General features: G+C 40.6%; 1 protein-coding gene and 1 pseudogene across 6 annotated transcripts in view; one reads left to right on the forward strand and one right to left on the reverse strand.

Annotated features, from left to right (window-relative positions):
- The window catches only part of Mroh8 (maestro heat like repeat family member 8), a 94,579-nt gene that overhangs the window by 66,928 nt on the left and 14,745 nt on the right, over positions 1–12,906 (reverse strand). For 5 of the 6 annotated variants that reach the window (XM_040733031.1, XM_040733030.1, XM_040733029.1 and 2 more), the window contains exons 2-3: positions 5,534–5,655; positions 1,719–1,864 (exon numbers count right to left, since the gene is read on the reverse strand). In XM_040733031.1, the coding sequence (XP_040588965.1) occupies positions 1,719–1,864; positions 5,534–5,655 (268 nt within the window). The remainder of the gene's footprint in view (positions 1–1,718; positions 1,865–5,533; positions 5,656–12,906) is intronic. The other variant, XM_040733032.1, reaches the window with a different exon arrangement.
- On the forward strand, positions 6,711–7,403 carry LOC101826666 (annotated as a pseudogene).

Consider the following 12,906-nt stretch of genomic DNA (forward strand, 5'->3'; position numbering starts at 1 on the left):
TACTTATTATAGAAACTCTGAAATGAAGCACAAAGAGGAAAGCACAGATTATATTTCTTCCCGTCTTTCCCCCAGTTACAGGTGGTATAGACGCATACACACTCCCTAACGAGCAAGGAGTGGCTTTGGCCTCACCTACCCCAAACGCTGAAATTGCAGGAGTGCTCCACCAGCCCGCATTTCTTGCTCTCGTTTTTTCATTTTTACTTTTTTGACCAGGTATATTTTTCTCAAATGTATAATGATAAGGTAACTCCTTATCTACAGTAGTTCAATAGCACCCATGTGATCAGGCTGAACTTGTCAAATCATGTCTTGCCTTGACCTGAGGCAGTCACAACTGTCAGTTAACTTCCATGATGCTCTTTCTTACATCTGGGCCTGTAAACCTCCTGCCTTCTCTACATTTCTTGCTAGAAATGCATGTATTTTAAGAGTTGGACTGTGGGTAAAACACTGTATGTATAATAAATAAATCTTAAAAAAAAAGAGTTGGATTGTCCTTTTTGTCTTGAAGCAGAATTGTCAGCCCTTCCTAAGTGCAGCCACAGCTATCACAGCATCTGAGATAATCTCATATAATTACTTTCTTCTTTATCTATTCCTTTGTTAATGAAGGAATGGGCTTTCTTTTGTTTTAATTCACTGCAGCAATCCAAATCCTTTATTAAACAAAAATATTTATAAAACCTTTAATATTGAACACAGAGAATAGTTCCAAATTTTAAAAATAAAAAGTTTCACATCAAAAGTGAATACCAACAAACTGACTTCTAGTGTATTGTTGTTACTATTGAATTAGCATTATACAAAAAATACATAATTTTTAAAAAATTTATAAACCAGGGCTGGAGACATGGCTCCGAGGTTAAGAGCTCTGACTGCTCTTCCAGAGGTCCTGAGTTCAATTCCCAGCAACCACATGGTGGCTCACAACCATCTATAATGAGATCTGGTGCCCTCTGCTGGCCTGGAGGCATACATGCAGACAGAATACTGTATACATAATAAATACATAATAAATAAATAAATCTTAAAAAATTTATAAACCAAGAACACTCATTTAACCCACAAGGAATGATGATTATCAGTATTACAGTGTCCTTTTGCTGCACCAAAAAAGAACCTACACTACACCAAGTCCCTCCCTACTATTTCCTGTGTGTCTATCATCTTACAGACACTCTATGGCTCTCTATGATTACTTTCTGTCAACTAGTTGCTAATTAGGCCTCCTGACCCAAGGCTGATTTTATTTAACACAAATGCAAACTCAGAGTTCACAATGTGATAGAATACCCCACAATGCTATCAAGCAAACTACTCCACATTAGGATGGGAGACTGGCTCTCCTCAGCAATAGAACCCAGTATTTCCAGTAAAGTTGGCAGTACGGATCCACAGCTATTCACCTAAACCATGTGGATTGTTCTTCCTGTAAGTATATTCATTTGTAGGAACAGAAAATGCTAATAGTGGTTATTTCAAAAGAGTAGGCTAGAGAAGATTAATCTTTGACTTTTATTAAGGCTTTAATTTAATATTTTATTTATTATAAATATAAATAATATATAAATCTAATAATTTATAAATATAAAAACTGCAAGGATAAATACATGTTATAATTAATAAAGTATTTATGTATGTAATGAGTCATGTTCAGAATATTTTTATTAAAAGGAATAAATTGGGTTGCTCATCAAGACTGCCATGCATACCTTTAGCTCACCATGTAAAACCTCCTGGATGGACTGGACCAGCTTCTCAACGTTGGCCTCATTGAGTGGTGCCTGGGGAGTCAGGGGTGTGAGGTTATCTGGAAGGGGCTCCTGAATGAGTTCAGGGATGTCAGCGATGTCCGAATCTAATAAGAAGACAGATACGGTGACACCTCTGTGGTGTGAAATGGTGCAGGGCACTGGCTTGGGGCTCACGGCTTCTCCTGTCTGCTGGACCAAGACCTTTCCCCCTCCAACTCTCTTGTTTTTTCTCAGCTGCAAAACTGGCGTTCTTAGAGCCTTCAGACACAAGGACTTTTAGGCCTGGGCAGTAACAAAATGGTGAAGAGATAATCTTTATAATCTCAAGTCTGAATGCCTTTGCCGACTGTTGACTGGTGCTCCTAGAACCTTTTCCAATAGTCTGAATTTGAATAAATGGTTGAAGTTTTTCAGGAGACTAGTATATTCTTAGGTCACAATGGTCCCACAGGCTTTTTCAGGAAGATAATTTCTAAAAATTCTTCCATCTTAATTCAGAGTGCCAAATGGGTAAAAAACGAACATTAAATGTTTACAGTCAACTTTCAGCTTTAAACGGGTTGGGGGTGGGGGATGCCTGCAGGGGAACACACCCTGCTTTCAACAACTGTACCAAAAAAGAAAAAACAAACTACACAGAGGTCAAGAGAAGCTGCTCTCTCGGATACACAGATGAGAAGGCACAGAAGTATTGTAGCCTGTGAGGCCAGCTCCAGAACTGCAGCAGGGCGGCAGCCAGAACGCCTTCAAAGCAGCGAGGATTTAAAAGAATTTCCTATCTAGCTAAAGAAAACAGCCATACACACTCCATCTGAGGCTGGCTATGCTTTCTTTATTTCCAGCTCTCATTCTGTGTGCTCATTCTTTGTTCACACAGCTTGTATACCCATTCAACAACAAACTTTAGGCGGTAAAAACAGCTACAAAGACTGTTTTCTCAGGGTTATGATGCATTCCTTGAGTAAAACAGTAAGGGACACCTGCGCAATAAACTTGTCAGCTACTGATTAGTAGGCAGATGCAAAAGCGAGTATAGGCTTCCTTATCTCTTAAGAAGGTTGCTTACAAGGGTTTATAGCAGAGAAAGGTTAAGCTATTGAGGGGTCTAAGGAAGAAATAAAGAAGTCGTGTACTAGCCTACATTTCTTTAAGTGTCTTAAGTTTTATAGACTGACATTGTGTGATAAAGGTATGGTTGCCTTCCCCTGCCCCATTCCTAAGAGTGCAGCTGCACTGCTGGGGGCCACTTTTGAGCTGGCTGTGAGGTAACTGTGGCAACCCATAGTGTGCATGGGGGGACAAGGGACATGAAGACGACATAAAACAATGGGCTGCGGGGAGTGTCTCAGAACATTGAAAGCATCCCAAGTCCAGTCTCAGAGGCCAGGTCATTTTCTTCAGTCCTGGCCATCTGTGAAGCCATTCCCACGTGACTGGCACAAAACTGTTTCCATCCAGACCTGGTTAATTGGTTAATTGCTTTTTCCCGTTACCCACATAAATTTCAGGACTAAAACATTGTTATCTGAGTCTAGGATTCTGCACTATAAACAGGTTTTTGCAAAGCATTAATTGCTTAGGGAGTCTTGTCAGGTCCACTGGTCTGTGCGTTATCAATTGGACCTGGTCAAAGAAGCTAGCTAGTAATTTTGGTCCCTGGTGTCTAAAAGACTTTGTTTCAATGAACCAGAAATCTGCACCACCGTCCTTGAGAATTATCTGCAAAAATCTAACTTGTGATCCATGCACAGAGACAGTGTCCAGCTCGTTGTACTGGATTGCCTTGTCAGCTAGCTAATGATGGAAAACAGGCTTCTAAGTTTCTCACCATTACGTGGAACAAATGCTAAACCATAAGGGCATATTTTATTCACCAGAAGTACAGTACGCAGCAGAGGAGGAAGTCATCCTTTTGTCAATTTACAGGAACAACAGTGCCCAATAGATGAGGAACACACAGCCAACAGTTGTGGGACGAATCCCATGGCTATTTTAGGGGGGATCAGGTTGACGCACAAGAGAATTACAGAAAGATGCAGACAGTATTTATAGGCAATGAACCCATAAACCTTGTTTATGAGTTTATCCTCCATCAGATAAATTGTTCATCTGGTGGGTCGCCCTTATAAATAACATCAGCTGTCATCTACTCTGTGTGGACCCAGACACAGAAGTTTGTCCTAAGCTATCTGAATCTGACCTTCTTGCCAGCAAACAAGTTTAATGATAAAATAAATAGCCTTATAGAACAAAGGATCAGCATTTCACAAATAACTGAAAATGCTAGGGGTCTGGACTCAGCCATGAACATTTTAAAAACTCAATTCAAAGAGCTGGAACACACTGAGTGTGTGCACCAGTGACAAGTACATCAAGCATGGCTCCCCAGTCGGGGGTCAGAAAATACAAAGCTAAAGGGAAAAGATTAAATGGATCCTCTGAGGATTTCAAGCCTACTTTTGTATTCTTTGGGCTCCTGAAAGCCACAGCTGGGAATCTCTCCCATTTGTCATCTGCTAACTACAATTCAATTCAAGCCACATGCTCCTTTACCTCTGGGCTTGGCACCTGCAGCTTGCTCTGCCTACATTCCCCCTCCTTCCCACACGTTGTTACCTTGCTGGTTCCTACTCTTTTTCAGGTCTCAGCTACAAAATGCCTCCTGAACTTTGAAATATCAAATACTCTGACCCCTCATGCCCTGTCACAGGGATTATGCTTAATTCCAGCTGTTTGTTGCTGTATCTCCAGGAGTTTGAACTTGTTAGGGCACAGCAGGACATTGGTATCTGCTGAATGCAGATATGATATAAATGAGTTAATGTGATTCCCCAGGCACAGCAGGTCTTTCCTGGCTAGTGCATTCCAGCTCCATTTCCATCTCTCTAGGTTACTCTTCTCCCAGGGGTTGTCCACGTGAGGCTTCCCAAAACTGTTTGCTGACAATTATCATTTAAAGTAGGGTTCTCGGCTCTCTTACCTGTTGTCTCAATCTCTTCTTAATTCTTCCACAGTGCTTATTACGCCTTGCAAATACTTTAGTTACTGTTTATTTTGGAAGGTCTCTTCCCTGCACTGTGCAGAAGACAGGGACCATGGTGGTTGGTTACAGTTACTACTGCAGACTCAGCATCTCATACTTACTCAATTCCTGTTTGCTGAGTACATGAGAATACTTTTTTTGCAGCCAATCTATGTCCCATCATCCACACGAAGACACCCCTCACCCCACACTCACCTCCCCACCCCGCTGTCAGCCACACTGGCCTTTCCTTTCTCAGCATCCCTCTAGCACTCAGTGTGCTGCAGTGTGAAGCAGTAACTCTGAGGACCGAGTTTAGCTTCCTCTATATCTAGACTAGTGCTAAGTAAGGTTTTAACATCATGAACCAAATTAATCATCAAAATCTAGCCAAGGGCTGGTCGCCCAGCAATTATTCAATCAATATCCTTTGACTAGACTTTTTCTTTGAGATTTATTTATTTTTATTTTATGCATATGTGTGCCTTGTCTGTGTATATCTGTGAACCATGTACATGCAATGCCACAGAGGAACTGGAGTAACAGATGATATAAGCTACCATATGGGTTCTCAGACTTGAACCCGGTGTTCTACAAGAGTAACAAGTGCTGTTGTAGGTCTAGGGTGTAGCTTGGTGGTAGAGCATTTGCCTAGCAGTATGAAGTCTTGGGTTCAACTCCTTGTATGGAAAGCAGGGCAAAAATCCTTCTCCCCACTCATTTTTTTTAATACATCCTTTCCCCTTTTCACCTGCAAATTCAACATTAGTTGCATCTTTCTGAATGTCTTCTAAATTGCTCAGCTGTAGATCTATACTTCCTGAGTCACTGTCAGAAGCACAAGGGATCACCACTTCTTCTGTACCAGCAACCCTAGGATGAAAGACGGTCAATTAATTAGTTATTCACAAGTGTTCTATCATAGCATTCTGTTGAATGCCATGTGTTCCCTTTTCAGAAAAGCATTTATCATCAATCTAGATTGAATAGCCTACCCTAGCCAGCTACTTTTCTTTTACAGTATTTGTTATATGCTGTATGTCTATTGGGCATCTTGTCCACAGTGCATCTCCAGCACCCAGAATAATGTCACTCTCTTGTAAGAGTGATGGATGGATGGATGGATGGATGGATGGATGGATGGATGGATAGATGGATGGTAACAGATTGCAGCAGGACAATCCCTCTACAACAGGCCTCCCTTACCCTTGCTTCATATATCTTTTTTATTCTGTAGTCCATAATACCTTTCAATATAGCATTCAGTTATTGACTTATTCATGCTGGGGAAAGAAGCTGGGCTTCATACATTTTGAGTTTTACCCCAGTACTATAGCACACCCTAATCAATTGGTTAGTTTGTTAATTTATGTCTTTTGCAGTGCTAGGGATTGAGCCAGAACCTAGTATATTCTAGGTAGGCACTCTACCAATCAGCTACATCCCACACTTCTAATTCAGTTATTTACAACATTCAATGTTTAATCATTTCTTATGCTAAAATACAGGCTCCCTGCAGACAAGCTGCTATGGATATATTCCACCAGACTAGAACAGTGACCTGCACATGGTATGTATAGGCTTAGTGAATGGCTACATAGAATGACACCTACCAAATGATAAACATATCAATTAATGAAAAAAGCTAAGCTGCCTGCAGGTGTGTTGGTTCCTGTCCGTAATCGCAGGACTCTGGCGGATGAAACAGGTTACTGCCATGAGTTCCAGGTTGGCTTGGGCTACAAAGTGAGACCCCTTCATCTCAAACAAATTAGAACAAAGTAGACAAAACAAAGAAGTTGCTGAACAGTGAATGGTATAATGTGATCCAATTTTTATTAAAATAATGTTTTTGTAAAAGTGATGTGTAGCCGGGCGGAAGCGGTGGAGACCACTGTCAGAGCTGGAGAGCAGTGGGTGGAGCAGTCATGGAGGGTCAGCTCTGGCTGCCGCTGGAGGCCAATCCCAAGTTCATCAACCAGTTTCTCAGCCAGTTAGGCCTGCATCCTAGCTGGCAGTTTGTTGATGTGTATGGGATGGAGCCTGAACTTCTCAGCATGGTACCACGATCAGTGTGCACAGTGTTACTCCTTTTCCCTATTACAGAAAAGTATGATGTGTTTAGGACAGAAGAGGAAGATAAAATAAAGTCTCAAGGATAAGATGTTACATCATCAGTATATTTCATTAAGCAAACGATTGGCAATGCCTGTGGGACAACTGAACTAATCCATACCATTGCAAACAACAAAGACAAGATGTACTTTGAGTCTGGATCATCACTGAAAAAAATACCTGGAGGAATCTGTGTCAATGAGTCCTGAAGAAAGAACCAAGTACTTGGAGAACTATGATGCTATTCAAGTTATTCATGAGACCAGTGCACATGAAGGTCAGACTGAGGCACTAAGTAAAATGAAAAAGCAGATCTTCATTTTATTGTGTTAGTTCATATAGATGGGCATCTCTATGAATTAGATGAACAGAAACCATTTCCAGTTAGCCATGGGAAAACTAGTGCTAAGATGTTGTTAGAGGATGTCATAGAAGTTTGCAACAAGTTCATGGAACATGACCCTGATGAGTTAAGATTTAATGCCATTGCTCTCTCAACAGCATAACTTCTCAACAGAAACACCAAATACTGTATTATTTGCAAGAAAAAATTTCTGCTGCCATAACTAACTCAAAATTTTTTATGTTTTTGTTAACTTGACTGTTTAAATTTTATGTGAATAAACTTTTGGCACAAAAGTGATGTGTATATGCACATATATATGCATATATACCATAAGAATACATACAAATATTATAAAATGGAGAAAAACATGGACATAAAGACAAATATCTATAGAGTGGAATTTTTGAGAGAAAACTTCCATTTTTTTATTGGTTTTTACGAGACAGGGTTTCTCTGTATTGTTTTGGAGGCTTGTCAGTCCAGCCTGGCCTCGAACTCACAGAGATCCGACTGCCTCTGCCTCCCGAATGCTGGGATTAAAGACATGCACCACCACCGCCCGGCTGAGAAAAGTTCCACTTTTAAGCTGTCCATATTACTTAAAGTTTTAATATTGTCATGAATATTTTTAAAAACCCTGTTTTAAAAAACAAAACAAAAGTGTTGATAAAGACATGGGGTTGAAAAGATCCCATAAATTGCACTTGGAAGTATAACTAAGTACAGCTATTTTGGCAACAGGTAATCATTATGTAGTACAGTTGAAGTGTATACACTCTATGACTCACTATTCTACACTTAAGAATGTATTCTGGTAAAACTACAGGTGTCCGGAAAATACATAAAAACCTTCACAGAAGTGGTCATCATGGTAAAACAAGCAACCAAACCAAACCAAACAAAAAACCCAAAGAAACAAAAACCCTTGAGACAACTGAAGGCTTGTCATTAGAACAGATAAACTGTGGTATGAAATTACAGTGAAGTGCTATATAGCAAAAAAATGTGCAAGTCCAGGTATACATGACAATGATCACATGCTCAAAGGGCCAAACAAGGTGGCTGACATCTGTATTCCCAACACTTGAGAACTTAAGACAGGAGCTTGCGGCCAGCCTGGGCTATATAGAAAGACTCCATTAAAAAAAATTCTTTAGCACAGCGGTGGTGGCGCACAGATTTAATCTGTAGACCAGGCAGGCCTTGAACTCATAGAGATTCACCTGCCTCTGCCTCCTGAGTGCTGGGATTGAAGGCGTGCGCCACCACTGCCCAGCTTCAGGCTTTTATCATTAATATTTGTTTCCAAGTTTTATTTTATAACAAATGGTAAAATAAATTGTTTTATCTGGTACCCATGCGGGCATTATTAAACCAAGCAAAGGGAGTGATTCTGCCACACTAAACATTGCAACTGCAGTTACCCTTCCCCCAGCCCCTCCTAGCCTGCTTTTCTACCTTCTGGGGTACAAATCCCTAGCGCCTCATATTTCATCCATGTGTCCTCCACTAACCTCCCAGGCCAATTCTGCTCCGAGCTCACAAGCACCAGGGCAGTAGCTAGTCCAGCTGCTTTACACTTTTGCTCTCCTAGCATGCTGATCCTGGGCAGTCTTGACGCCGAGCCTACTCCACCTGTTGGTCGAGCACTGTCACTACATCCAATTACTTTTACACAACCCCATCTTTTGAGCATGGGCATCCAGCTGGTAAGGTACTTGGGAATTTTTAAACAATGAACTAGGCTATTAAAATAATTAATTAATTACAAAGAATTTTTTTAAAAAAGAGAAAAATACCGGTGGTAGGCAACAATATTAAAATCTTCCCGTGTTAAAAAAGCAGAGTGGTAGTGGTGCACACCTTTAATCCCAGCACTCAGGAGGCAGAGGCAGGCTGATCTCTACGAGTTCAAGGGCAGCCTGGTCTACAGAGTGAATTCCAGGACAGCCAGGGCTGTTACACAAAGAAACCTTGTCTTTAAAAGGAAAACAGGGGCTGGAGAGATGGCTCAAAGGTTAAGAGCGCTGACTGCTCTTCCAGAGGTCCTGAGTTCAATTCCCAGCAACCACATGGTGGCTCACAACCATCTGTAATAATGCCCTCTTCTGGCTCGCAAGCATACATGCAGACAGAACACTGTATACATAATAAATAAATCTTAAAAAAAAAAAAGGACATGGACATACCACAATGCAGGGAATTGGAGCCTGTTTACTGCTACCATGGATGGGATGCAAATAGAAAAGATAAATGAAGGGATAAACAACTTAACTGGGATTGACTTAATGTCACTTGTAATTATTATTGGTTTGGTAACTCATATTTTATCCTTAAAAACAGTTTGGTAATTTTGCCAAATACAAGAAATTGACTGATAAAATACAAAATGTAGAAAAATGTACTATTCATAAGATACAAGCCTTAGAGAAGGTTAAAACTGGGACTGGAGAGATGGCTCAGAGGTTGGGAGCATTGGCTGTTCTTCCAGAGGTCCTGAGTTCAATTTCCAGCAACCACATGGTAGTTCATAACCACCTATGATGAGATCTGGTACCCTCTCTGGCCTGCAGGCATACAGGCAGGTAAAACACTGTATACATAATAAATAAATCTTTTTAAAAAGGATATAAGCCTTGGGAAAAGTCACTAATAATAAAAATATTCAGACACAAAAGAATTTAGAGCAGAAAATACATTATAAAATTGAAGAGGCCAAAGTTATCAAAAAACCAACTTTAAGGGCCAGGTGTTGGTGGCTCACGCCTTTAATCTCAGCATTTGGGAGTCAGAGGCAGGTGGATCTCTGTGAGTTTGCAGCCAGCCTGGTCTACAGAGCGAGTTCCAGGACAACCTCCAAAGGAATATAGAGAAACCCTGTCTCAAAAAAACAAAAAACAAAAAACAAAAGCAACTTTAATTTATCCAGTCACTATACAGGAACAACCACCAAAATACAGGTATCCCCAAGGCTATGAAACTGCTTACTGGAATCCTGTGGAAATGTTAGATTTGAGAAGATTTAAGGAAGCAATAGATTCATATGGCATGCATTCACCTTTTGTAAGGTACATGCTACGTTCATGGGCAACTAGTAACAGAATTATTCCACAAGACCATAAATAGTTGGTTACAGCAGTATTGGAAGCTAGTCCTCAGTTACAACGGAAAACATGGTAGAAGACAATGCTGGGGTCATCCAACAATGATGTAGGGCTAGAAGTATTGAAATTTCCCAAGATCAATTTCTCAGAGAAGGTGATCGTGCTGCTTTGCAAAGACAGTCTATATATGATAAACAAACCTTGGCTCTATACTCTACAGCAGCTTCGAATGCTTGGTGTAGGAGGAAGTTTATGCCGCCATTAAACATGTGACTTACTAAGTCTATGCCGCCATTACACATGTGACTTACTAGAGGCGCATACAGATGAGGTAATAAAAGGGCGGTTTACCACACCGCTAACCACACCCACTTTAGGCAGGACTAAAGACGTATACGGCTGGACGTAAAGACGTATACGTACGTAGGCGGAACTACGTCACTAGCCAGGCCCACTTTTGGGCATGGCTAGGGGGCGTTACGGGGGAAGGCATAAAAGACAGCGCACAGGAAGTCTCGCTCTCTTTTCCTGGAGTTCGGCTTCCGGTCCGGCCGCTAGCTGAGAACTGTTTGGCTCCTCTGGGTTTAGTATCTTGTGAGTAATTTTCTTCATTAAATACTTAGCTTTACTGTCAGTAATTGTGTGTCGCGTATCGTTACAGCGTCCGTTTAGCCTACAGCTTAGGACAGAGTTGAAGAAGCTGGAAAGAAGACTGAGTCATTTACTAAAATTATGCAAGCCTTCACTGATTTTTTTACAAAGATTGACTTCAGCTGTAAATAGATGATATCAGATCTAGAAGTTAGACAAATATTAATTGAATCTTAGACTTTTGAAAATGCTAATTCACAGCTGGGCAGTGGTGGCATATGCCTTTAATCCCAGCACTTGGGAGACAGACATGGAGATATATTGTTTACGATCTAGTAAAGCTTGCCTGGAGATGAGAATACAAAGCTAGTCACAACCATAAAAGCTGGGCAGTGGTGGCACACACCTCTAATTCCAGTACTCAGGAGACAGAGGCAGATGGATCTCTGAGTTCAAGGCCACCCAGGACTACATGAGAGTGAATCAGACTAAAAGAGAAACAGAGTTCATGCCTTTATCCCAGCATTAGAGAGGTATGTAAGACAGTAGCAGGCAGTCAGTTTTGGGCAATTTGTATTCAGCCATGTTGAGGACACAATCCCTCCCCAGCCTTGCTAGAGCTAAGAACTTTCTGGTGACTTGGCTGCTTTGCTTTTCTGATCTTTAACTTGAACCCAAGTATCTGTCTCTGAGTGAAAATTATTCATGTTACAGGCAGAGGCAGGCAGATCTCAGTGAGTTTAAGGCCAGCCTGGTCTACAAAGTGAGTTCTGAAAACACTGATTTTGTAATCACACACTTATTAAAGGTTATAGCCATTATGGGAATACCTGTACAAATTAAGACTGACAATACACCAGCATGTCTCTAGTAAAATGAAACCGTTTTTAACTTATTACAACATAAATCATATTACAGGTATACCACACAACCTTATAGGACAAGCAGTTATAGAGAGATTTAATTCCATTTTAAAAGAAATGCTTAATAAACAGAAGAGAGCAATGACATCTAGAGATAGATTGCACAATGCTTTATTTACTTTAAATTTTTAAATGAAGCCAGGCAGTGGTGGCACACACCTTTAATCCCAGCACTCAGAAGGCAGAGGCAGGCAGATCTCTGTGGGTTCAAGACCAGCCTGATCTACTAGAGCGAGTTCCAGGACAGCACCCAAAGCCACAGAGAAACCCTGTCTCATAAAACAAAAAAAAAGAAAAAAGAAAAAAAAAAGAAAAAGAAAAAGAAAGAAAAAAGAAAAACAACAACAACAAAATATTTAAATACTAATGGAAAGGGAACAACCACTAAAATAAACCAGCCTGTATACTTTAAAGATGTGTTGACCTCAGAATGGAAACCAGAGTATGTGCTACTTTGTAGAAAAGGTTTTGCTTTTGTTTCTACAGAAGAAAAGCTATGGACACCATCAAAATTGGTAAAGATTTTATTCAAACATGAAAGATCTCTTGATTAGAAGAGGCAATAGTTCATACAACAATATGACAATTCAACCTGGTAAAAAGGAAAACTCCCCCAAATTAAGGCTGGGGCAGGGTTTTGCTTAGAATCTAAAGGTGGACAACATTTGAACAAGTCAGACAGGAGTTTCTATATCCTTGGACTTCCTTTGGAAGTACACCTCTGACACCTGCTGGCCAAACACCATCATTGCATCTTAAGGTTAAGACCATAAGAGACAGACCTTCTGAGGATTTAATTTTAGGTAAATTAATGAATATTTTTGCTTTTTTTTTTTTTTTTGGTTTTTACGAGACAGGGTTTCTCTGTATTGTTTCGGAGGCTATCGGTCCAGCCCGGCCTCGAACTCACAGAGATCCGCCTGCCTCTTCCTCCCGAGTGCTGGGAGTAAAGGCGTGTGCCACCACCGCCCGGCTATTTTTGCATTTTAAGCTAGTAAATTAATTAATGTTTAACAATTTATTAACTACCACTACAACAATGGCA

This window comes from Mesocricetus auratus, unplaced genomic scaffold (genome assembly GCF_017639785.1).
Source record: "Mesocricetus auratus isolate SY011 unplaced genomic scaffold, BCM_Maur_2.0 Super-Scaffold_100028, whole genome shotgun sequence".
Taxonomy (NCBI): domain Eukaryota; kingdom Metazoa; phylum Chordata; class Mammalia; order Rodentia; family Cricetidae; genus Mesocricetus; species Mesocricetus auratus.